This window comes from Syngnathoides biaculeatus, chromosome 20, assembly GCF_019802595.1.
Source record: "Syngnathoides biaculeatus isolate LvHL_M chromosome 20, ASM1980259v1, whole genome shotgun sequence".
Classification (NCBI taxonomy): domain Eukaryota; kingdom Metazoa; phylum Chordata; class Actinopteri; order Syngnathiformes; family Syngnathidae; genus Syngnathoides; species Syngnathoides biaculeatus.
The window spans coordinates 10,128,710-10,151,382 of record NC_084659.1 but is presented as its reverse complement, the minus strand read 5'-3'; the positions used below and the strand labels follow the sequence as shown (position 1 = coordinate 10,151,382).

General features: G+C 45.4%; 6 protein-coding genes across 10 annotated transcripts in view; 4 read left to right on the top strand and 2 right to left on the bottom strand.

Annotated features, from left to right (window-relative positions):
* The window catches only part of LOC133493380 (uncharacterized), a 62,033-nt gene extending 61,812 nt beyond the window's left edge, over positions 1–221 (top strand). For both annotated transcript variants that reach the window (XM_061806688.1, XM_061806687.1), the window contains one exon: positions 80–221. In XM_061806688.1, coding sequence (XP_061662672.1) covers positions 80–204 — 125 coding nt within the window. In that variant the 3' untranslated portion in view covers positions 205–221. The remainder of the gene's footprint in view (positions 1–79) is intronic.
* A 203-nt stretch (positions 222–424) lies between these two features.
* krr1 (KRR1 small subunit processome component homolog) lies at positions 425–4,766 on the top strand. 2 transcript variants are annotated; one of them, XM_061806691.1, is made up of 10 exons: positions 425–583; positions 1,074–1,249; positions 1,318–1,452; positions 1,536–1,661; positions 1,838–1,921; positions 2,276–2,332; positions 2,574–2,744; positions 2,820–2,897; positions 2,979–3,075; positions 4,360–4,766. In XM_061806691.1, exons 1-10 carry the CDS (start codon positions 511–513, stop codon positions 4,509–4,511), a joined length of 1,149 nt encoding a protein of 382 aa, XP_061662675.1. In that variant the 5' UTR covers positions 425–510; the 3' UTR covers positions 4,512–4,766. The 2 variants fall into 2 exon arrangements, with proteins under 2 accessions (XP_061662675.1, XP_061662676.1); XM_061806692.1 differs by lacking the exon at positions 4,360–4,766 and adding an exon at positions 4,065–4,318.
* An 18-nt stretch (positions 4,767–4,784) lies between these two features.
* On the bottom strand, positions 4,785–6,433 carry cdnf (cerebral dopamine neurotrophic factor). Its single transcript, XM_061807964.1, has 4 exons — positions 6,392–6,433; positions 6,069–6,239; positions 5,031–5,169; positions 4,785–4,957 (listed from the first exon to the last, which is right to left on the bottom strand). Exons 1-4 carry the CDS (start codon positions 6,431–6,433, stop codon positions 4,785–4,787), a joined length of 525 nt encoding a protein of 174 aa, XP_061663948.1.
* A 664-nt stretch (positions 6,434–7,097) lies between these two features.
* hspa14 (heat shock protein 14) lies at positions 7,098–12,030 on the top strand. The gene is made up of 14 exons (XM_061806689.1): positions 7,098–7,217; positions 7,531–7,611; positions 7,921–8,003; positions 8,509–8,557; positions 8,642–8,747; positions 8,815–8,905; positions 8,969–9,073; positions 9,167–9,328; positions 9,427–9,582; positions 10,762–10,864; positions 10,990–11,205; positions 11,418–11,582; positions 11,737–11,804; positions 11,868–12,030. Exons 1-14 carry the CDS (start codon positions 7,161–7,163, stop codon positions 11,944–11,946), a joined length of 1,521 nt encoding a protein of 506 aa, XP_061662673.1. The 5' UTR covers positions 7,098–7,160; the 3' UTR covers positions 11,947–12,030.
* A 498-nt stretch (positions 12,031–12,528) lies between these two features.
* The window catches only part of prl2 (prolactin 2), a 118,316-nt gene continuing 108,171 nt past the window's right edge, over positions 12,529–22,673 (bottom strand). Inside the window, exons 2-6 of one of the 3 annotated variants that reach the window (XM_061806149.1) lie at positions 15,793–16,668; positions 14,590–15,016; positions 14,164–14,271; positions 13,884–14,063; positions 12,529–12,796 (exon numbers count right to left, since the gene is read on the bottom strand). In XM_061806149.1, coding sequence (XP_061662133.1) covers positions 12,602–12,796; positions 13,884–14,063; positions 14,164–14,271; positions 14,590–14,982 — 876 coding nt within the window. In that variant the 5' untranslated portion in view covers positions 14,983–15,016; positions 15,793–16,668 and the 3' untranslated portion in view covers positions 12,529–12,601. Of the gene's footprint in view, positions 12,797–13,883; positions 14,064–14,163; positions 14,272–14,589; positions 15,316–15,792; positions 16,669–22,673 lie in introns of those variants that run through there. The other 2 variants (XM_061806150.1, XM_061806148.1) reach the window with 2 other exon arrangements.
* Positions 17,221–22,544, top strand: rint1 (RAD50 interactor 1). The gene is made up of 15 exons (XM_061806118.1): positions 17,221–17,480; positions 17,552–17,677; positions 17,858–17,973; positions 18,051–18,224; positions 18,428–18,568; positions 18,657–18,816; positions 18,903–19,013; positions 19,117–19,342; positions 19,410–19,547; positions 19,628–19,722; positions 20,985–21,089; positions 21,353–21,573; positions 21,653–21,833; positions 22,027–22,145; positions 22,325–22,544. The coding sequence occupies exons 1-15, from the start codon at positions 17,247–17,249 to the stop codon at positions 22,542–22,544; spliced, it is 2,367 nt and encodes a 788-aa protein (XP_061662102.1). The 5' UTR covers positions 17,221–17,246.

The window sequence follows — 22,673 nt, the reverse complement described above, 5'->3', positions numbered from 1 at the left end:
TGTAATACAAATTGAAATGTGTGATATGGCAACTTATGATGAATTGTGCACCTTTTTCTTATTATTTTTTTTTTTGCAGGGACGGACAGCATGACAATGATCTGCATTGTGGTGGGGTTAGTTGGCATTTTTGGATTAGCAGTACTGTCCATGAGTGCAACCAAGGCTATTATGTCTTTTTATGCACGGCAACAAAAGAAATAAATCTCTTGAAACTGCCACATTGCTTGTTTGTTAATTTTTCAAATGCGGTTTGTATAGGTGGTCTTCTTTACATTATGAAGCCCGACCCTGCCTTTCCAGTACTTTAAATAAGTGGGTTACTTCTTTGTGAATAAATACAATTTGTCATATAATAGACATGTTTGACTATTCTACAGTCACATACGGATGATCGCTATATAATTTGTTGCCTGATGAAGGCAGCAGCGAGATACACTAGTCTTGTCACGCTTGCTCGAAAGTCCCCGAAGAAGAAAACAGTTGCGTCACTTCTGCCCCTATTCAAAGATGGCGTCTCAAAATGGGACGGACGGCGTGAATGAAGCACGAGCTTTGAAAAAAGCAGAAAATGACAAACAAAGTAAGTTTAACGTGTCGTGTGCCGTGTACTGTTATACTCCTTGGCGTAAAGAAGAATTTGAATCATTGATAATCAAGGTTGTTAACAGGTTGGATGGGAGGACACGCATGCATGCACTAAAGCTAATACTTAGCGGCATGCGCCAATGTTTATAAACAGCATTTGGATCGTGAATTTCAATTACAATAGTGAGGATAAGCGGTTCGGAAGATGGATGAATGATTTTTTTTTTTAATTTTGCCTATGTTGGTGATTTTAGGATGATTCATTTCATTTAGGTGTACTCTTTCCTTCATGGCTAATTTCTCTTAGTTTCTGTAAAGTCTCAAAACCCTGACCTGGCCTGCTTATCCCGAACAAAAACTTATGTAGGATCAATATATTAGGATGGGTCACAAGGAGCTGTACTTGGAGACTTGAAAATTTAAAGACGTCAGATGTTACTGTGCCTATCAAACCATCCACTATGATCCTGATTTCTGTCCCACAGCAGATGAAGCCGATCTCTTGACTGTTCCCGATGGCTGGAAAGAGCAGCCCTTTACCAAAGAAGACAACCCCCGCGGCATGTTGGAGGAGAGCAGCTTCGCCACGCTGTTCCCAAAATACCGAGAGTCCTACCTGAAAGATTGCTGGCCGCTGGTGGAGAAGGCTTTGGGAGAAACGGTGAGGATGCCACAAAATGTCAAACAGATTAGTCCCAAAACTCAAGTTGTTGTCGTCCCCCACCTTAGTACATCAAAGCTTCGCTGGACCTGATTGAGGGAAGCATGACTGTCTGCACCACGAGGAAAACCTTTGACCCATACGCCATCATCAGAGCCAGGGATCTCATCAAGCTCCTTGCCAGGAGCGTTCCATTTGAACACGTGCGTATTCTTGTCGAAATAAAGAACTTTGCCTTCGTCTGTCTAGTTTTCCATATTTGCATTTGTTTCTTTTTTGCCACCAGGCTGTACGGATATTGCAGGACGAAGTGGCATGTGACATCATCAAAGTAGGCACCCTGGTGAGGAACAGAGAGCGGTTTGTGAAGCGACGACAGCGTCTTATCGGCCCGAAAGGTTCCACCTTAAAGGTGAGTCCTAACATAACGTGTGCCGTATTTCATTCAGACCAATTATCTGTTTTTATTCTAATTATTGTTATCCCCGATGTTATGTCTGCCCCCCCCCCCTTTTTTTTTTTTTCTCACACACACACACACGAAGCACTAAAATGGATTCATCCTGTTTGTGTTGCTGTCTTACCCAGGCTTTAGAACTGCTGACCAACTGCTACGTGATGGTTCAGGGCAACACCGTGTCCGCCCTGGGACCCTACAACGGCCTGAAGGAGGTCAGCACTTTGCAACCCCTCCTCCCCCGTGCCTGCGTGGGTTTCCTCCGGGCACTCCGGTTTCCTCCCACATCCCAAAAACATGCAACATTAATTGGACGCTTTAAATTGCCCCTAGATGTGATTGTGAGTGCGGCTGTTTGTCTCGATGTGCCCTGCGATTGCCTGGCAACCAGTTCAGGGTGTACCCCGCCTCTTGCCCGTCGACAGCTGGGATAGGCTCCAGCACTCCCCACGACCCGTGTGAGGATAAGCGGCAAAGAAAATGGACGGATGGATGGATATTTTAATTATTATGTAGGCAAATGAGAGGGCATAGGCTGGTGTGGTTATGCTAATATGTTCTTTTTTTAGGTGCGCAAAGTTGTCATGGACACGATGAAAAACATCCACCCCATCTACAACATCAAGGTACAACCCACAAAAACGGTAGCAGAATTCCCGGACCCCCGCTTCCTTTTCGTGTGCCCGATGACGATTGTGTTTCCATCCTTGTTCTGACCTCCTTGACAGACATTAACTCTCTCCGGGTTTGACCGGCCGGGTCGGCTCAACCCGGAGCCGAGGGCACAAAAATGGCGTCCTTCGCGTCCTGTCGCGAATTTTTGAATGCATTTATAATTTTTTTCCCTTCTTCTGCCCGAACTACCAGACGCTGATGATCAAACGGGAACTGTCCAAAGACCCTGAGCTCCGGGTGCAGAACTGGGAGCGCTTCCTCCCCAAGTTCCGACACAAAAATCTGTCCAAGCGCAAGGAGCCCAAGAAAAAGAGGGTGAAGAAAGAGTACACCCCCTTCCCGCCGCAACAGCCAGACAGCCAGGTGGGGGCGCGCGCCGGTGCTTACGTATTGCCATTTAAACATGATCATCATTCATACATATTATTCCGTTAAAAGATTGACAAGGAGCTGGCCACGGGTGAATTCTTCCTACGAGAAAGTGACAAAAAGAGGAAGCGGATGGAAGAGATCAAGGCAAGTGCACTTCGATGTGAATGACTTCCACGTCAAAAGAGGGCGTTGTCTGACACGTACGCCGCTGCGATTTGACCTCAGGTGAAGCAAGCCGAGGCGCTCACCAAGAAGCAGGAGCAGAGGAACAAAGCTTTTATTCCCCCGAAAGAGAAACCCTTGCCCAAGAAGAAGACTAAAGGTACAAATGCACACTTGCCGTGTCTTATTCGAATGTGCCACAAATAATGAAATTGCAAAATAGTGACACACCCTTAAATAGGTTTGGAATTTGGGTTTACATCCCCCACGACCATCAAGTGTCAACGGCGTGTTGCTAGCATCTACATCACGGGTGTCAAACTCAAGGCCTGGGGCCCAGATTTGGCCCGCCACATGATTTTATGTGGCCCGCGAAGGCAAATGTGCATCAACTTCCATGATTTTTGTTCAAATCTGGACATTAAACTGTCATATAAATGATGACGTTGAGATGTTCCAGTCATTTTTGTGTTACCAAATGTCAACAAAAGTTGAAAAACCCCATTAGCCTTTTTTTTTTTTTTTTCCCCCCCTCTGATTCCAAAACTTGGTAAATTGAATGTATAAATATGATGAGTCAATTCAAGATTTTCATAATGGCCCGCTGACTTAAAACGTAACTACAATGTGGCCCGCGATAGAAACGGGTTTGACACCCTTGATCTACATCATGATAAACGTGTTACATAAGCAACTCTTCAGTAGTGCCTCAACACATATGAACCAAATTTTACATGAGGCTCATCAATCCTTGGGTTGCAGTCACGTGATAAAAATGCGCCCTCAATTGAATGTCCGCCATTTCTACAGACAAGCTAGGCGCTGCAGACATCACCACGGCAACGCCCACAGACCCACATGTAAGCGGCGAGCGGAGGAGTTTTCCACCGGCTTAAATTCACTCGATGATGTTGCCAAAGCTAGATATGCACAGAAGATCAAACACTGTGAAGATATGGTGCCGTATAAGTCTAATATCAGGACACTAGAAAAACACGTTTACCGCTTTACAAAATGATCAGAACAGACTTTCAAATAACCGTTTGCTTCGTTCAGATCTGCACGTCGTATATTTGCGAGCCAGTTTTGTTGCCGTTTTTTTGATAACTCAATCGCATCTTCTCCTTCATGCAATCTAATCTTTGGAAGGCGGAAAAATCGCTTCCCAATCGCAATTTCCACATCTGGAGACGCAGCAAAATTCTGGCATGATGATGGACAGCTGACTGCTTGTCTGCAACAATGGCGGTCGAGTACCCGGATGAACAAGCGTGACGTCACGTGCGACCCAACCATCGGATTAGCTAACATATGATCGGGAATAACACGTACGCGTCATCACATTGCACAAATATTGCAAATTAATCGACTCCTCCAAGAATTTGAGAATGCCGTGCTGTAAATACCTGGTGTGGCTGAGACGTATTCACGTGTGCAATTTCAGCTCCCGTGGAAAGCAAGCTGGACATCGGCGCCATTAAGGACAAAGTAAAAAAGGCCAAAACCAAGAAGCTGGGAGCCCCTCCGGTGATGCCGGCACCCCCCGCCGACAGCACCGCAAACAAAAGGAAAAAAACTAAGCAAAGCAAAAGCTGAGGATCACACGGAAAACTGTCTACTTTCCCTTGGAATTTGGGAACTGTTGGACTCTCGGAGAGAGAGAGAGAGAGAGTGAGAGAGTGTGAAACCTTCCACCCCCCATTTTGTGAGGAATCTATCTGTAAATTTTCTGTGTGCTGTCCAGATCACCCCAGTCAGTATTTGTAGTTGAGATCTACTCCTCCGCTCTGTGGTGCGTTGGACCACTTTTCTGAAATTCCAAATAAAGCCGCCGTTTAGATCTGTGTCGCATTTCAGACGCCGATTCATTCACAGTTCGGCTTTGTGAGTCTGAAGCGAGGCCTTCTCCAGGATGAGGCTGACGAATTCGTGTTTCTCCAGGCACCCTCGGCACTCCTCTCCCCACGAGGCTAAAATGTTCCTCAGCTCCGCCACGCGCATCCTTTTCAAGCCTTCGCTGCTCAAATCCTTCAGCTCGGTCTCTGGGATTTTAAAAAAAAAAAAAAAAGGATTCTTTAATTCTTATAACCACGAATCGATGTGATCTTATGTTACCGTGTTTGAGTTGACATATTTGCGTGTCCCTGCTGCTCAGGCGCCGGCAAATCTCCACAGGAACGTGGGAAGCCAGAGGCTGGGACACGGATGGCGTGACGCGGGTCGCCGCGTCACTGCTGGCTCCTGAGTAGTAACACTGGGACACGCGTACGGCCCGTTATTCCCCAAATAGAATTCTAGAAAAGCCCATGTTTTGTGCCGTTTCACAGTTTATATCGCAATTTATATCTTAATATTTGGAATTGTTTTTTTGGAATCACTTGAGTTGTCATTGCTGTGCCCGAAATAAAACCTGATGACAAAAAATGAAACATGGCAAAATGTTTTTACCTGTAATTAAATACAGAACAGTAGAGGGGTAAATGTAATATTTCAATGGTTCGAAATGTACATTTATATACTTAAAAAAATAAATTTTTAAAATTCTGACCAAAATCAAGCATTAAGTTTACATTACGGGGTGTGATGATTAAAAAAAATAACCAGATATACACAGTATTTTCTTTCTATGCATTTGTGTCAAATAATAAATCTATTAAATGTAAGTTAAAAAATTAACATTTGCTTTATAGTAAAAGTTTGATTAATTTGGGTCACGTCAAAAAGCAATTAAAATTTCCGTACGTATTAAATTGATTATACGGTATACTCTGTAGCAATGCCTGTCATATGAATGATTTTTAAAAATGTAATTTTTGTCGATTTTTATGACTAAAGTCATTTGTACAGCTGGTCAGAGATATGTAAATGTATATCAAAATAGACTCACGACTAGGATTTTAATGATCGTATTAATTGTACCTAGTGTGACTTATCCCTGATCTTTCCACTAAAGCAAAGGAAATTTATTTGTAGAGCGCATTTAATACACGAGGTCACTAATGTGCTTTACATGATTGAATGCATTTGAAAACAAAGAGCTGAAACATTTAAAACAGGATAAAAACAATAAAAATTACAATATATATTACTATAATATGGAATTTCCCCCCCCTCCCTCCATCCATCTTTGCCGCACAGCGTGCACGTTCTCACCAGCCTGGCCTCCTTGCCCTGGGCGGCGGAGCAAGCCCGGAACAGTTCTTCCTCCACCAGAGCGGGAGTCAGCTCTTTGTGAGCGGACGTCATCCTTCGGTAAAGTCCGCCGAGGAACCCCTCGCACACCGCAAAAGCCGAATCGTTGTTGGCAGTCACGAAACATGCTCGCTATTCTTATTGGTGCTTTTCTCGAGCGGGCCGTGGTTGGGCCTCGGACTTGCATGCAATATACGATCCACTCGATGTCGGGTACACACACGCGTTTTCGACCTGAAAATTAATTTGGTACCTTGACAGTTTGCTGCCTTGGAACAAGACACCCCATTTAAAAGCAGCAGAGTGCTGAGGAGAAGCGGCGACATGGTGCGCTGCTCGCTGTTATTAATAGCCGCACGGCCCAAACCGAGTTTGTTCCCTTTGGCCCGGAGACACACAGAGCAACTTCAATGTCTTTGCAAGTAAAATAAACCACTTGATTGGACCAAAAAAGGGACAAGTCATTTTTTTTTCTGCTATGTCTTTGGATCTGTTATTTACTGGAAAGGTCACCAGGTCATCCCGAGCCACGTGTGATCTAATAAAAATGCTGTATTGACACCTTCTGGTGGCATCTCTGTGTCAAGCAACTATGTCGAAGTGAAGGGAGGAACATCAATTTGTCGGGACATAGCCCTATCTAATAGGAAAAAAATGCTTTCCTTTCTTTATGCTTTCTTTGGGAAAAAAAAATCTTTTGAACAGATTTCACAATTATTGCTGAACACAAATTTTGCACGGCCAGGAGCGCAGCACCCATAAACCTCCGATAGAATCACGTCTGGTTAAGTTACAGTTTATGTAATTTAACATATACTCTTCATAAATAAGATAAATTGTATTATTGATTAATCGCTTGGTGTGATGCTTTATGTCCTTAAATAATATTTCTGAGCAATTTTTTTCAGTCACACTAATAGTACAGTACAGTATTTCCAAATCGAACAAAACTTATTTTGTAGGCATAAGTGTGATGCTTTTGTTGTGAAGGCCTCGCCCGGATGTCGTTTGCACGCCTGGCGACCACGTGACGCCGGTTGCAGTTGGTCCATCATGGCCGCGATCGGCGTTCATTTCGGTTACACATGCGCCTGTGTGGCGATATTCAAGGTGGGTAACGTCTCGCCGCTTACGTCCCTTTCGCGTTGTTGTTGCATTTGTGTCATAATTCAGGACCAGTATTTGTTATCCAATAGTATATTTCGGTTTCAAGGCTGCCTTAGTTTGGGCAAATGCTAACATGCTAACTTCCATGCCGGTGCTGTACAGCTCAGCTGAATGCAAACAACTTGTGTGGTTTAGTCGTTTTTACCGTTTGTCGCACAGTTTTATGTATATTGTGTGTGTGTGTGTATTTATCTTGGTTGGGGGTGGGCGGGATATTTTGTCTGTTGAGTTTGGTTTCAATAGTTAATGTGTGTAGGACGGTCGGGCTGATGTCATTGCCAACGATGCAGGAGACAGAGTGACTCCAGCTGTGGTCGCCTACAGAGACAGCGAGCAGGTACAATTCATTAAAAATGGATGGTGTTGAAATATTCCAGTTCACTTTTTTTGTCTCCCTTTCTGGGATAACGCTGAATTTCTCCTCATGGTAAATATGGAGTTTTCTCCAGTGTTAAAGTTCCACATTAATGCTATGAATAAATATGTCAGATTTACAGATAATGTGAAATGAACTCACGTTATTAATGGAGGACAAAAACCCAAATAAATTAGAATTTATTGATGAAATCGATTTCTTGCCCATCCCTACTGGGGTGTCCAGGCAGGACGCCTGAAATGTTTAATAATCTGCATTTGTCTTCCGCAGCTTGTGGGCATTGCAGCCAAGCAAGGGCGAGTCCGCAACGCCGCCAACACGGTCGTGAAGGTCAAGCAAGTCCTGGGGAGAAGGTAACGCAACCGTTTTGGATCGTTTTTTTTTTTTTTTTTTTGGGGGGGGGGAGACTTTATACGAAATACTGTTGGAGCCACACTGGACAGGTGAACATTTGAAATGTTAAACGGGGAAAAAGTAGTTTTTAATTTGTTTTAGATAAAGTGGCAGAAAATATGTTTATTTTCAATATTACTCATAATATTATGACAATAGTTATTTTTAAAGAGATTATTTCAGATTAAAGGGCCCTATGAGACTAAAGTTGTGTGTGTGTGTGTGTGTGTGTATATATATATATATATATATATATATATATAAAGAGAGAAGAGAATGAAATTTAACGTAGTATTGAAATAAAAGGAAAACTCTATTTTTGACTTCATTTTCAAAATTCAATCAATAGCTCAAGTCAACATGTCATAATTTTTGTTGTGTCGCTGTAATACGCTTAATACTTCTTGTAAGAACTTGCTGAAATAAAATAACCATTTTACTGTTGACTTGTTTCTCAATGAGCAGCTTTGACGATGCTGAGACACAAGCTCATAGGTCACAGACCAAGTGCCAGGTGATTTTAGTATTTTGTTTGTTTTAATGTCTTTACCACTAAAATAATAATAATTAACTTGTGAGCATCGCGCGTTCTACACAGGTGGTAAACCGATCCGGGAAGCCATTTTACGAGATTACGGCAGGAGAACAACGCAAGTATTTTTCTCCGGAGGATGTGGCCAAGCTCATTTTGCACAAGATGAAAGGTAACAAGCGTTGACAAAAACAAGTGGACATGTATTGGACGCATGCGTTTAACATTTGCTTTTCCAGAAACTGCACAGTCAGCTCTGGGCTCGGACGTCACCGACGCCGTCATCACCGTCCCGTTTGAATTTGGGCCCCCTCAGAAGCGCGCCCTGAGGTCGGTCACATCCACGTTTCTTTTCTCGCGGTTCCGTGTTAACCGGGCTGTTTGGTCGCGCAGGGAGGCCGCCGAAGCCGCCGGGTTCAATGTCCTCAGGTTGATTCATGAGCCCGCCGCCGCCCTTTTAGCCTACAACATCGGGCAGGACTGTTCTGCTCCAAAAAGGTAGCCCTCTCATTTCTCCATTTCTGTGATTAATATTTTCTGTCTTTCGATGACTTCCTTTGAGAACCCCCAACACCTTTCCTGTGTCTTCAGCCACGTTCTAGTCTACAAATTGGGCGGCACGTCTCTGAGCGTGACCGCGCTGCAGGTGAGCGGAGGAATGTTCCGGGTCCTGAACACCCAGACCGACCACAGCATCGGCGGAGAGAGCTTCACGCAGGCCTTGGCCCAGCACCTTGCCACTGAGTTCAAACGGTACCCGCCGATCCGTCACCGTTGTCCACTTTTTCTGCGGACGATTCATTGTTGGCCGTCTCCTCGTTTCCCCGTTTTCGTTCACGCGTGCCGTGCAGCACTTTCAAACACGACGTGACCGGCAACGCCCGTGCCATGCTGAAGCTGATGAACGGAGCAGACATGGCCAAGCACTCCCTGTCCACGTTGGGCTCGGCCAACTGCTTTGTGGACTCCCTGCATGATGGCGTTGACTTTGACTGCAATGTGTCCAGGTGAGTGGAAAGTAATTCATAGAAAAAATATATATATACAGTGATGCCTCGGTTCTCGACCACAATCCGTTCCAGAAAATGGTTCGAGAAGGGATTTGTTCGAGAACCGAATCGATGTTTCCCATTATAATGAATGGAAAAAGAAATAATGCGTTCCAATCCTAAAAAATTAAGCTTTTCAAATCATTTTTTTTTTAGCTTTTCCTGATAATAAACTGCATAATAGAAATACATGTACAGTTTAAATACTCTATATAATAAAATAATGGAAGAAATACATTTAATTTTTGCTTAAAATGTATGCTTTAGTAGTAGAGTATGCTATGCTGGGAGTGCATGATTGGGGGTTAATATGGTTGTCCTCGATAAGTAGAAAAACAGCAGTCACTACCGGCACACGTTGCTGTATAGAAGCTACAAAAATCCGCTGGTTGGGGCACGCGCGTTATGTTATTTGTTTTTTTTTTTTTTTTTTGGGGGGGGGGGGGATTCGAATAGACAATAACGAAACGCGTCGTGGTTGGGTCAACTGTTTGCGCCGTGAACGTTTTTTTCAGCGGTGTGGGGATTCGCAACAAATCGCGTCGTGGGTCAGCTGGTCTGACCGCACGAAATATGTTATTTCTGGATTTTGTCGGGGGCATTCAAATACCGATTTTCATTTGAAAACAGAAGCAAAAAAAATCTCAATTTTCGTCTCAAACCCGAATTGTTACAAAAACAACGAGGTTCGAGAACCGTGGCTTTGCTGTATGCACACACAAAAATAGCAGTACATGTCAAATGATTTAAAGTTATCGACCAGTCATTGAAATAGAACATTTTAAAACTAGAGTTGAATTGTGCGGGAATACTGAAAAGTTGAAGCCTGGCAGAAATGCTGTGGAAATCATAGAATTGTTAAAACATGGAAGGAGGTAACTATGCTAGGTAAACTATGTTATGAATATATAGGAATGGGAAAGATCCCAAAAAGTCCTGATTGAGTGGAATGCCAAGAAACGTTGGAGGAGGTAAATATGTTGAAAATGTGGAAAAGTTTGGGAATGTCATTGCAAACGTGGAATTCTAGAAGATGAAAATGCGACATTTTTACAATAGTGATAATAGTTCCTAAGCTGTATTGAATGTCCTCATAAAAATGAAATAATGTGCTTTAACGTGTATGCTTCCCCTCAGGGCTCGATTTGAGCTGCTCTGCTCCTCCCTCTTCAACAAGAGCATCCAGCCAATCAGGCGCCTGCTGGAGGAGACCAAACTCTCCACTCGTGACATCAACAAGGTATGTCCTCCTCCCTCCCTCTCTCCGTTTTTAACACGCCCGGACCACGGGATCATCAATTCCTCTGATCGTCGGGCGTTTGTTGACAGTCGGGAGGATAAATGCTGAAATTGTCCGCGCGGCAGGTGATCCTGTGCGGCGGGTCGGCGCGGATCCCTCGCCTGCAGCAGATGTTGCGGGACATGTTCCCCGATGTGGAGCTGCTGAGCTCGGCGCCTCCCGACGAGGTCATCGCGGTGGGCGCGGCCCTCCAGGCGGGGCTGTTGGCCGGCAGGGACGGCCTCGTCGCCGACGGGGAGTCCGTCCAAGTGGATGTGTCCGCCTCGGACATCCTCGTCAAGGTATTCTCACCGAACCCGAGATAATATCTCGCTCTTGTCGAAATACTTTCGCCTTTCCACCATATTTTTGCACCGTTCCTCATTGAGCATTTGTCAACTTGTGATAAATCTTCAGCGTGCGCTAATCTTGTCGTCCGCAATCGTGAATTGACGTCATACGCTTGGGTGTGTTCCGTAGATTGAAGCGAAAATGTCTTTTGCGCGTGTGACAGGAGGTGGACGAATCCGGAGCCGAGGCATTCACGGTGCTCCTCCCGTCCGGCCTGCCGCTTCCCGCCCGGCGAAATCACACGCTGAGCGGCGGAGGCCAACTCTCGTCCCTCTGCTTGGAGATTTACCAGCGATTCGCTTCAGAGCAGCCAGAGAAGCTCGCCAAAGTACGCTAATACCCGGCACAAACGTGCATTTGGTGTTTTTGCGTCCGAAAAGTGTATTAAATAAGGAGAAATTGTTTAAGCACGTGGGAGGAGTAGAATTGTGACAGCGGCGACATCATCGATTTAAATATTTTGGTTTGTGTCGCTTGTACAGATAATATTGCGAGGCCTGGAGCCCAAAAAGGAGTGCCACAACATCGACACAGTGGTCACCATGAAAAGGTACTTTTGGCGTCACCGACACGTGGCGTGCGTCTTTCCAACGGTTGGCGTGTGTTTTTGCAGGGACGGCTCCCTCCACGTGGCCTGCGTGGAGCAGACCAGCGGGAGGTCGGAGATCATCAACGTAGCGGCCGCATCTTGAAATTCCATTACATCTCACGCTATCACACATGATTTTTTTTTTTCTACGACTTAAGACTATTAATAAACACATGAATTAAAATTTTTCCCCGTTTGATGACTTTTAAGTGATCTTCCGCACAGGCTCTTTGTCACATTGTGGGTCATATCTACGCACCCACCACAAAATTAGGGACACCCGTACCATGCGGTGGTATTCACGCTGGGGCCAGCAAAGGGAATTAGCTATGGGGAGCGGCCTGCCAAAAAAAAAAAACCTTATTGCAACAACGATTCCTCGGTACCTTATTATATCGTAGTGGGACTTTATTTGGGGAAAAATTATGACTTTTTCCTTGGGTGCAGTGGTTTCTTTTATAAGAACTTTCCAAATCCAAAATCAGGTTTGCGTACTAAAAGGAGGCGGCGTGACACCTAATTGTTGTGTTGCAGTCAACTACGAAGGATCATTTATGAACAGGTGAGCGCAAAGATTTGTTCTGACATTTAATATTGCGTTATAGTTAGATATGCATTGCAAAAGAAATACATCGTAATATGAAAACAAAATTTCCTTTTCTGTGCTTATCATAAGGAGAATTTTTTTTCACAGTATCTGTGTAGTTAGGAAGGGGAGCTTCTTGATTCCAAATGGTTCCGTGATACTTGTCTCCCGTTCAGCAGCCGTGGTCGGGTACGATGCGACACTTGAGGATCTTCAGATAGTTCTGGATCTTGTCCGAGTCACGGCGGAAGCAGTAGAGGAGCTCGTGGTCTTTCATCAGGCGCCACTCGCCGGTTCCCGAGGGGGCCAGGTCCTCCGGAGACGACGGGCTGCTGACGGAGTTGCTGATCATCCCCAGTGTCTGCATCTGAGGTAGAGAGAGAACGCACAATACAGTATCGCAGAAACCTGCGCTATGATCTGTATAACTTATCGGGTCGGAACCCTTTGTGAAACATTTGAAAAACATACCAAAATAGCAATGTTCCGTCTAATTTTTGACGTGTCTGAGCAAACACACTAAGCCGTGAGGGCCCCCTTTCAACAAACGAAAAATACATTACAATACAAATACATAGCAAGCCAACTATTAACTATAAATGTGAAATGTCGCTTCCAACTTTGTTGCATTTTTTTTTTCAACCCACAATGATATTCCCGTCTGTTTTTCTCTGTGTAAAATTGAATTATTGCTTGCAGAATATCTTTCGCAATGCATGTTGAAAGCTGAATGATGCTCCCAAACAGTTTTAGGGTTAATGTTATGTTGCCTCCTATATTTAAAATACAGAATTTGCTTTTTGTGCACTGTATCGTGTGTGCTTTCATCCTCGATCAGGCTGTGCCAAGGTGGAATTTTAGCATTATACACCATCTCATCCTGTACTTTCTACTTTGGCTTCAGACCAGACCTTTTTTACTCAAAAAAAGAGAAAATCTCATCCAGTTTCACCACTTTTTCTTCATTGTTATTATTAATATTCACATACTCCAACATTCATTAAAGCAACAGCATTTCATCTTTTTTTTTTTTTTCAATGCTTTTGTCACTATTATCTAGAGGAAACATAAGCAGCATGTCTAACTCGTCTTTTGCTCTACGTTGCCCAGACTGTGTTTCTTACTAAAGCGTCGGTGGTGGGCGGTGTTTGTAATTATCAGTGTACCCCTTTAAAATGGAGGGGGGCGGTGTCAAACAAGGAAGTAGCGTGTGTGGCTTGGTGTGCCCAAGCAGCAGCTCTTCGTGAGAGGCAGTGTGCTGCCGTGTTTAAAAAAATCAAAAACAAAAAAAAACACGTCAGGCTGTAGTTCACTGCGCGGGATCTGTTTTCCTCTTCGGTCAGAGAGTCCAACAAGTGCTCAAATGTGTAGTTGTGCAACTTAGAGGGAACATTGCTAAATAGTCTGCGTTATCATGTGAAATGTTTGAAGCGACTCATTTTGAAGAGTGGTACCTTCTGGGCCACTTTCTCCACGCCTATGCGTAGCTCACGCACCATGTCGCTCATCTCGAGGGCTTTGTCGGAGCTGAAGTTGGCCGGGTCGTGGTGGTGGGCCGCCATCTGGTGGAAGTGCCAGAGGGGGTCTCTCCACGCCACCAGGAGCTTCAGGATCACCTCGGTGAGCTCCTCGCGCTGGAATTCCAAATATGACAATCGAGCGTGCGGTTATAAAATTCCGATTCAGGAGACTTGTCGGATTAAACGGAATATTTGTGGAAATAGCCGAGTGTACCGCTATTCTCTGAGCGTTCTCCTTGCCGTCTGGGGTGATGAGGTGGGCGGTGTGACAGTTGCGACTGAGCCTTCCAATGTGATTCCTACTAGGCACGAAGAACTGCTCCTGGTCGGTGCACGCAGAAATATCAAAAGGTCTGATGTCACGGAAATGTCATCGTTCGTGGGAGTACAGCAGTGACGACTGCCTATACTGTACTACAGTGCGATGCGGCATTTAATCCCAATGAGTAAGTAAACAGTTTTGAGAATATAGTGAGCACAACAAATATTTATATACGAGTTTATATTTTTAGAGACTTGAAAACATCTTCCAGTAGGTTTCTTCAATCTTTTATAAAATCAATTTCGACTGGACCTCAACCACTTCCCAATATAAATGTAATTTCGCGTACATGCGGGACTGACGAAAAATGTGACTTACAAAGTCGGAGTGAAGGTCATCGGAGATGCCGTGCATCCTGGCCGAGTGCTGGATGACTCTGTCGAACAGGTTGGCCAACGAGCGGACGCGGCACCCGGCCTGGCCGTTGGCGCAGACGGGCGCCGCAGTCACCGAAGTGGGTCCGCCGCCTGACGTGAGACCGGCCAGTAACAGCCAAACTGGGCGGAGGGATTGACACGATAAATGCAGAGAACGAAGACGGCACGCAGAGCGACGGTAGTACCTGACGTGAGCTTTCCCGGCATCCTGCAGTGCGAGGAGGTGGTCCTTTCTTGGATTACGCAGTGATGGTCCCTCTCTGAATCTTGTCTTTAATAGTGACGAGTAGAGCGAAGGGGTGGGGCCGAGCCAGGTTAAAGTGGGGTCAAACATTTGACATGGTACTCGGGCAAATCCTGAATCACGGCTTGACATCACACACGAGGAAACGTTGATACTAGTTACTAGTGATACAGTGAAGGGATTTTGATTTTTTTTTTTTTTTTTAAATTGCAAAACTGATGCGAGTGATTTGTCAAGATTTAGTTAGTAAAATGAAAATATTGAACAGCTTTTGAGACCGCACGTTGAAATAGTGCTGACAACTGTGCTAATCTCATGAAATGGTTTATTGTGTAGGAGAAAAGGGGAAAGAAGGTACCCAAGGTTTTTCCAATTTTTATGTTTCAGCCTAATTCAGAAAATATATACATTTTTCTTCCCCCCTCCACCCCTCTAAATTCTACGCACATTACATGATATGATGAGTTTTGGGAGGGATTTGTAGCTAAATTAAACTCATTCACAGCCAGCCCTCCCAGTTAACATGGATGTTTGACTTGTAAAGCCGTCAATGGCAGTGAATGTTTGTTTAAAAAAAAAAAAGAGGAAAATATTAAGAAATCTCGCACATAATTCTTCGCAGCTTATCCTGAATACTTTGTTGATCCAGTTTTTGTGTACGTTGTGTCACAAAATTGGCCAATCTGTCTTGGAGCATTTTTGTTTATTCCTCTTTGGCGCGCTTCTTTCACGGAGGAGGTGGGGTGCACGAAAGGTGGGATGGGGAGCGTCTGTGCGCAGTCATATTTACATTTTATATATATATGTATATAGATGTAGTATTTTTATGTCACAGTCAGTATTCAATGCCTTTTGGAATATGGGATGTGCTGCGAATACTTGCATTGTCCTCGAAAGTACCTGTCATTCGCGTGCGGCTCGACGCACGCATCGCCTTCCTGTGCGCCGCCACCTCTCGGAATATTCCCCCCCGGGCGGCGTACGAAAGCTGTGACATCATTAGAAGCGGGGATGTCATACTACCGCTCTCCGACGCCGGGGGTTTACTCGGCCGCCGTAGGGCGAGCCCGTAAGAACACGTCCAAAAAGGTCATCGGAAGCACTAACAGGAAAAGACTGGCCCGAGAATGCCACCGTAGTGCACTGCGTCAATTTGTGCCTCAAGATGGTTGAATGTCAAACAAGTCTCTTTAATTCGTGTCGTAGGCAGTTGAGTCACCGACGTTTGTACGTAGTAGACCAGGGTTTCACTATCTGCGGGTGCACACACATTATATTTTAATTTTTATTGGAGCCTATAGCTATTGGAAATGTGAAATTTTCAATTTCAGGAAAATTTGACATAAGGAGAATTAACTCTAATATAGAAATGAGATGGGACTTTTCCTATGTAATTCAGAAATCTGGATAAGTTGGAAATGATTGACTGATAAAAATTGAAATACAGAATTGTGCAGATGCACCTGTAAGACTACACATTTAATAGGTGGTTTTCATTGTTGATGTGACTTAGTGTTTTGAGAGACGGAAATTCTGACATCCCCACAGATCCATTCTCTTTGCCGCTTATCCTCACGGGGGTCGCGGGGAGTGCCGGAGCCAATCCCAGCTGTCAACGGGTTGCCAGCCAATCGCAGGGCACAAGGAGACAAACAGTCACACTCAGAATCATCCTTTGGGATGTGAGAGGAAACCGGAGTGCCCGGAGAAAACCCACGCAGGCGCGGGGAGAACATGCAAACTCCACACAGGCGGGGCCGGGACCGACGCCGGGACCTCAAAACTGTGATGCCAACGCTTTACGAGCTGATCCACCGTGCCACCTCACAGATGGTATAAAACATAAAATACAAAAATAGTTACAATATCTTTGTATATATTTGTCAGTATAAAAATGATTAGAAAAAGTAAATTAGCTTGTATATGTAATTTACAGCGACAATGTATTTTCTGTTCCATCAGCACCGTTCGTAAGCTCGAAACGTCATTCATAACCGAGCGATCTTTTTTTTGGCTCTACCGCCCTCTGGTGTATAAGGTTTATCATATCTTGCCGTAGTGTACATATTTGTCCTGAACACGTATTAACATGGTGTGGAAACATATGTGGAAGACTTTACTGTGCAATGCAAAACAACAACAATATGTATAATTTGTTTGTAAGTACGACGGAAGTAGTTAGTGGTGTGTTTTGAATTTAATCAACTACAAAGCCCGGTTGGTGGGCTGGGTAATATTAAAACGTGTTTGCTCCCAATTGCCGCCCGCGCGCAGAGCGTAGTTGTTTAAAACAAGCGCTCCCCAACAAAGGACCTTCTTTCGTGGCAGGAAGTTCGTTGGCTGTCAGAGCCAACATGGCGGCGTCCGCAGCCGATGAAGACGCCACAGAAAATGTGGCAGAGGAGCCTTTAAATCCCGTTTTAACAGACTGTCCTGACAGTTCGTGTTTTTCGGACCTTTCCGACGAACTCCGTGACTGCGTGGTGAAGTTTATCGAGACGGATGTGGGCAGTGACGTGAAATCCCTGAAGAACGTCGGCAGTCTGCTGGACAAATTAAAAGAGGACAATCGAAAATTGGAAGAGCAGGTTAAAATAGTTTAGAAATGGAATTTACGACGAGACGTATTGGAATTGACTCGTCCGTGTGTGTCCCATAGGTGTTGACCGTGTCCAGCTCAGTGCCTCCCCAGGTGTGTGCGGCTCTGGCTGCTGCCGAAGATGCCAGGTCTTCTTTGGAAGAACTTCTGCAAAGGGAGAAACTCCTTTCTGCAAAACTGCAACAGGTACACAGTAGTACAGGGTTTTGATTTCATATGTATGCGTCACTGTACAAACTAGTGTCATTGGGAAGTGTATCCCCCCAAAATAATGCATTTGGGAGTAGGGATTCATCTTTCATCCATAAGTGAATATACCAATTTCCTCCGCAAATATTAATAATAATTCTCTATTCCCTCTTGTAGCACCTCCAGATGGCCCAGCCTTGGATGGACACTCTCAGCCAGAAACTGATCCAAGTGGAGACAGTAGAAAGACACATGATGTACCTCCGTTGCCTTCACCACATCGAAGAGCTCAGGTAGGAAAAGAAAGATTGGATATGAGTTTATTCATTTTCAGAACGTCTCTGATTCCACGCGCGCCCTGTTTCCGTAGCGCCGTCGTCCAGCAGTGCCTGATGACGAGCAGCGTGTGGGAGGCCATCAGGGCCGTGGAGAGCATGGCGGCGATGGACGCCGGCCTGACCCAGTCCAAATGCTCTCACCTGCGCGACTTCCTCCGGGAAACTCTTCACTTCTGGCACAAGATCATCAAGGATCGACTGGCCGGGTAAAGCGCCCTCTTCATCTGTATGAGAATGTGACCTTTTTTTTTTTCTGTGATGTAGCACGTAATAAAATAGATGTTTCCCATTGATATGAAGTGAAATAGATTCCAACCACACCAAAACCAGCAGATTTTTCACATGGCATGTTTTGAAGATAGCAAAATTGTTCATCATTTGTTTCTATCCTCTTGTGCGCAATTGTCAGGGATTTGGAGAAGGTGTTGACCCAGCTCCACTGGCCGATCATCTCGCCTCCGACCCAGTCCCTCACGCCCACCGCCAACGGGCAAGAGCTGGCCAGCCAGCTGGAGCTTCTGGTCACACAGTTGCTGGCCCTGCAGACATCGTATCCTCTCCTTTAAAACCGCCGGTGTCCAAGTCTACGGAGCGACCGCGGTCTAACCCTTTAGATTCCTTAACCGATCACCGTCCAGCGACGATCTCGTCTCTCAGAGGACGCCGCCCCCCTCCAAAGCCGAGAGCCGGCCAGTTCCTTCTCCGCTCTGCCTCCCCATCCAGATCATGCTGCAGCCGCTCGGCAAGCGGTTCCGATACCACTTCTACGGCAATCGACAGACCAACTCCCCCAGCAAGGTTGATCTTGGTTGGTCTTATTTTTTTTTAAATTTTGCATTCTGTTTGTGAAACGTGTGTGTGTGTGCGCGCGTGCGCATTTTCAGCCAGAGTGGTACCTGACTCAGGTGCTGATGTGGATAGGCTACAGCACAAGCTTCATGGAGGAGAAGATCCAACCTATCCTGGACCGAGCTAATGCCGCCATCAATGCCAGGGTGTGTGTAATAAACATAATATTGTATTGAACATGTGCATACACAAATATTCCAGAATAAATACTGGGCGTAATTCTACTAATGCGATGATGATATGATGCAGGCGGAGCTCTGTCGAGGCCTTGTGTCCTTAGTCCAGGAGAAGGTGGCGGGCGACGCGTCCCGCCTGCTGCACGACGACACTCTCTTCTGCCACCTGGTGGAGGAAGTCCTGCAGTTCGAGAAGGAGCTGCGGCGCAACCACTCGTACCCGGCGCCTCTGCCGGGCCTGCTCCACCTGCTGCTGGATGACGCCGTCCTCCAAAAGTGGCTGACGGTGGAGAAGAAGAGTAAGTTTGCAAATTCCCCAACACACACGTGGGGATCGGCGCCGTTCTAACAGTGTTGTGTGCGCAGCGGCGTTGGAGAAGGTGGACGCCATGTTGTCGGCGGAGGGCGCCTGGAGCTCTCAGTACAAAGACATCCGAGACATGGATGAGTTGAAGTCCCCGGATTGTGCTGAAATGTTCATGACTCTGCTGGAGGTCATCACAGGTAAACATTGCGAGAGTTTTAAAAATCCTTTTCTAATGAAATTTTATAGATGAATTATAATTTTCATTGATTTTCTTTAGACCGCTACCGGGAATTACCTTGCCCGTCCGCACAGCTGAAGTTTCTGGAACTGCAGAAGGAGCTGGTTGATGACTTCCGTATACGACTCACGCAGGTAATAATGGCAAATGGGAACATTTCCAGAAATTAGCACAAACTTTCCAGTACAATTACAAGTGGAAGTTAACGTGGGCAATTTGGAACTAATCAGTATTAATATAAATGTTTAGTCTACGTCAGTGTAGCGAATTGCTGCCTCTGTTCAAGTGTATGGAATGTGTCATTTCTAACGCAAATTATCTTATGTAGATGAAAATATTTGTTCAACTGTTCCATAAAATGCATATCCTATTCGATGTTTTTACCCAAAAAAATCCAAGTGTTTATAACTTAAAGTCTGCGAACTTTGACCTTGTTTCTCTTGCCTGCAAAATGACTCATTTCGTGGGCGGGCCTCTGACGTCGGAAAATCTGGGTGGACTATTTTCGAAAAACGTAGGCTAAAACCAATCCGTAAAAATGATTTATTATTATTATTGAAACTGTTGCAAACAATTATCTGAGATGGCACGCTGTGGCCACCCCTAACGGGACAAACCGAAAGAAAGCAGCACGATATTATTGTATTATTACTTATTTGTGAAAATATAGCAAACGTTATGGGCTTCTGTGTGTTTTGGTGCAATAATAAGCATTTTACACGCAAAGTAGTCGTCGCGTACCCCAATCACAAAGCAGGTGGCGGTGGCATCATTTCAAAATAAGAGCGAAAACTTTTTATTTACTATTTATCAGTTTATGACAAAGTAAACCAAACAGGAACTTCACAAACGCTTACCAGCCGACTATTTCCAACACGAGGCATATCCTCCACGATGGGTCTGACTGCTGTGTCGGCTTCTTCGTCTGCTGTCTAACTGGCTCAAATTGATAACTTGTAACGCCTTCATCAAGCTTGTATTCTTCCTTCCATCCTCGTGGCACCCTTCAGAATAATTTTCATCGCTCGACTTATTGAAAAATTCATCGGAGTTCTTAGTGTATGCCTACGGCATCCAAGTTGTTGTCACGAGGTCCTCCGTCACGCCCCTGATCGGCTGTTTCCGCTTTGTTTCCGTCTTTTTCCGGCGAATCCACCTTGGGTGTGATCATTTCTTGCAGAGAATAGAAAAATAAAAGTTTCCTTCATAACGGATTTAAGATTCGTATTCAGCATAAAAACTGTATAATATTAGCAAAAAGGTGCATTGTGGTCCTTCCATTCCCTTTTAATGAAAACAGAACACGACGTGACTGTCTTTACTCCAAATGATGTTTGTTTTGCTTCGGGCGGAGGTTTTCGCTGGACTGACAACTTTAGTCTTGCATTTGTTGCAGGTGATGAAGGAGGAGTCGCGCTGCCCGCTGGGTCCGCGCTACTGCGCCATACTCAACGCCGTCAACTACATTTCCACCATCCTGACGGACTGGGCGGACAACGTGGTGAGGGCCCGGTTGATTTGTGCCATTGCGAAGAACGGCTTGGGTTGTTCCGACATATTTAGCTTGAACACGCTCGCAGTAACAACGGGACACTAACAGTGAAAGGAAAATGTAAATTTGACCAACTACAACAAGAAAATGCATGATCGCGGTTGTTTTTGAACAACATCAATGATGTAATGAGCAACCAGACCCAGTTCTGGGTTCTCTCAACACAGGAGCGGCGCCACCGACGTGACAGAGTCTCCCCCCGCCCCGTTTAGTTTTTCCTGCAGCTGCAGCAGGCGGCCGTGTCGCTGGGGGACGAGGCGGGGACGGGAAGCCTCGGGGTGACGGAGATGGGTCGCCTGGCCTCCCTGGAGAGCTCGCTGTTCGACGGCCTGCTGGCCCTGCTGGATCGGCTCCGAGGAGACATGATGGGCCGGCTGCTGGACGGCATCATGAGGGACGTCACGGAAAAAGCCAAAGCGTACTGCCGAGACAGGTGAGGATTATTATTATTGTGGCGGCGAGCCATTAGCGTTAGCCTAGCATCAATCGCCTGTGTTGTCTTCCCCGCGCAGGTGGTTCTCTCATCCGTCCCAGCAGGACCTGTCGGCCACGTCTCTGTCCAGTTCTGCGTGTCCCATGATGCTTTGCGTCAGGGACAGTCTGTTGAACCTGCAGCAGGTTTTGAGCTTGTCTCTGTTCCAGCTGGCTTGGCAGGGTCTCGCTGAGAGACTGGACAACTTCCTCTATCAGGAAGTAAGGATTTCACGGAGACTCCCACGTCTCAGACATGTTAGCCAAATTTCAAGGATAAATAATTCCAGAAGACTTAATACCGTTGTCTTTTTACTCGTTGAGTTAAATGATGTATTAGTCGTTGTTAGTTGTTTGTAAAAATTGTCCACCGACTTTTTGCCCACCTTGAATTAAGTTGATTCTGCGTCCACAGGTGGTCCTGTCCAATAATTTCAGCGACGGAGGAGCAGCTCAGCTTCAGTTCGACATGACCAGAAACCTTTTCCCTCTTTTTGGTCACTACTGCAAACGCCCTGAAAACTTTTTTAAGCAGTAAGTGTATACAAGTGCCGTGAAAGTGGATTTTGCAGTCGCCTCAAAGAAGGAAGTACCTTTAGAGATGGAAATAATAAGTTTATTTTTGACATTTACATTGTAACACACAAGGCAACTGTGATTTTCAAAAGTTAGTAGCACAAACATATTTTTGACTTCGTCTTGTGCGTTCCCAGCGTGAAGGAGGCGTGCATCATCTTGTGCCTCAACGTGGGTTCCGCTATCCTGTTGAGGGACCTGATCAAGGAGTCGTCTTCGGCGGAGAACGGCGGGGATTGGACGGGAAGGGACGAGCCCTCGCCGCAGTCCGCCCTGAACGAGTTGGGAGTTTACTACTTGGCCCCCTGCGACGCGTTAATTCTCCTTAACCTCAGAGCCTCCTGGCCCGGACAGTGACGCGCTGATCCCGATCAAACGTACCGACTAACTTAACTGTGGATTTCCGGCGCATACTAAATGTATATTAACCTATTTGTCATCATTGGAAAATACACGAGTCCCCCTCGGGGATGTCAACTCCTGTGA

Coding starts and splice junctions, on each gene's coding strand:
- rint1 (XM_061806118.1), top strand. CDS start 17,247: ATGGCGGCGTCCGCAGCCGATGAAGACGCCACAGAAAATGTGGCAGAG. Junction 19,014..19,116: donor ATGCCGCCATCAATGCCAGG/GTGTGTGTAATA, acceptor GATATGATGCAG/GCGGAGCTCTGTCGAGGCCT. Junction 19,723..20,984: donor TCCGTATACGACTCACGCAG/GTAATAATGGCA, acceptor CATTTGTTGCAG/GTGATGAAGGAGGAGTCGCG.
- hspa14 (XM_061806689.1), top strand. CDS start 7,161: ATGGCCGCGATCGGCGTTCATTTCGGTTACACATGCGCCTGTGTGGCG. Junction 7,218..7,530: donor CCTGTGTGGCGATATTCAAG/GTGGGTAACGTC, acceptor TAATGTGTGTAG/GACGGTCGGGCTGATGTCAT. Junction 8,558..8,641: donor GGTCACAGACCAAGTGCCAG/GTGATTTTAGTA, acceptor CGTTCTACACAG/GTGGTAAACCGATCCGGGAA.
- krr1 (XM_061806691.1), top strand. CDS start 511: ATGGCGTCTCAAAATGGGACGGACGGCGTGAATGAAGCACGAGCTTTG. Junction 1,453..1,535: donor GGAGCGTTCCATTTGAACAC/GTGCGTATTCTT, acceptor TTTTGCCACCAG/GCTGTACGGATATTGCAGGA. Junction 2,745..2,819: donor CGCAACAGCCAGACAGCCAG/GTGGGGGCGCGC, acceptor TTCCGTTAAAAG/ATTGACAAGGAGCTGGCCAC.
- cdnf (XM_061807964.1), bottom strand. CDS start 6,433: ATGTCGCCGCTTCTCCTCAGCACTCTGCTGCTTTTAAATGGG. Junction 6,240..6,391: donor CTCTGCTGCTTTTAAATGGG/GTGTCTTGTTCC, acceptor CAATAAGAATAG/CGAGCATGTTTCGTGACTGC. Junction 4,958..5,030: donor AATATGTCAACTCAAACACG/GTAACATAAGAT, acceptor TTAAAATCCCAG/AGACCGAGCTGAAGGATTTG.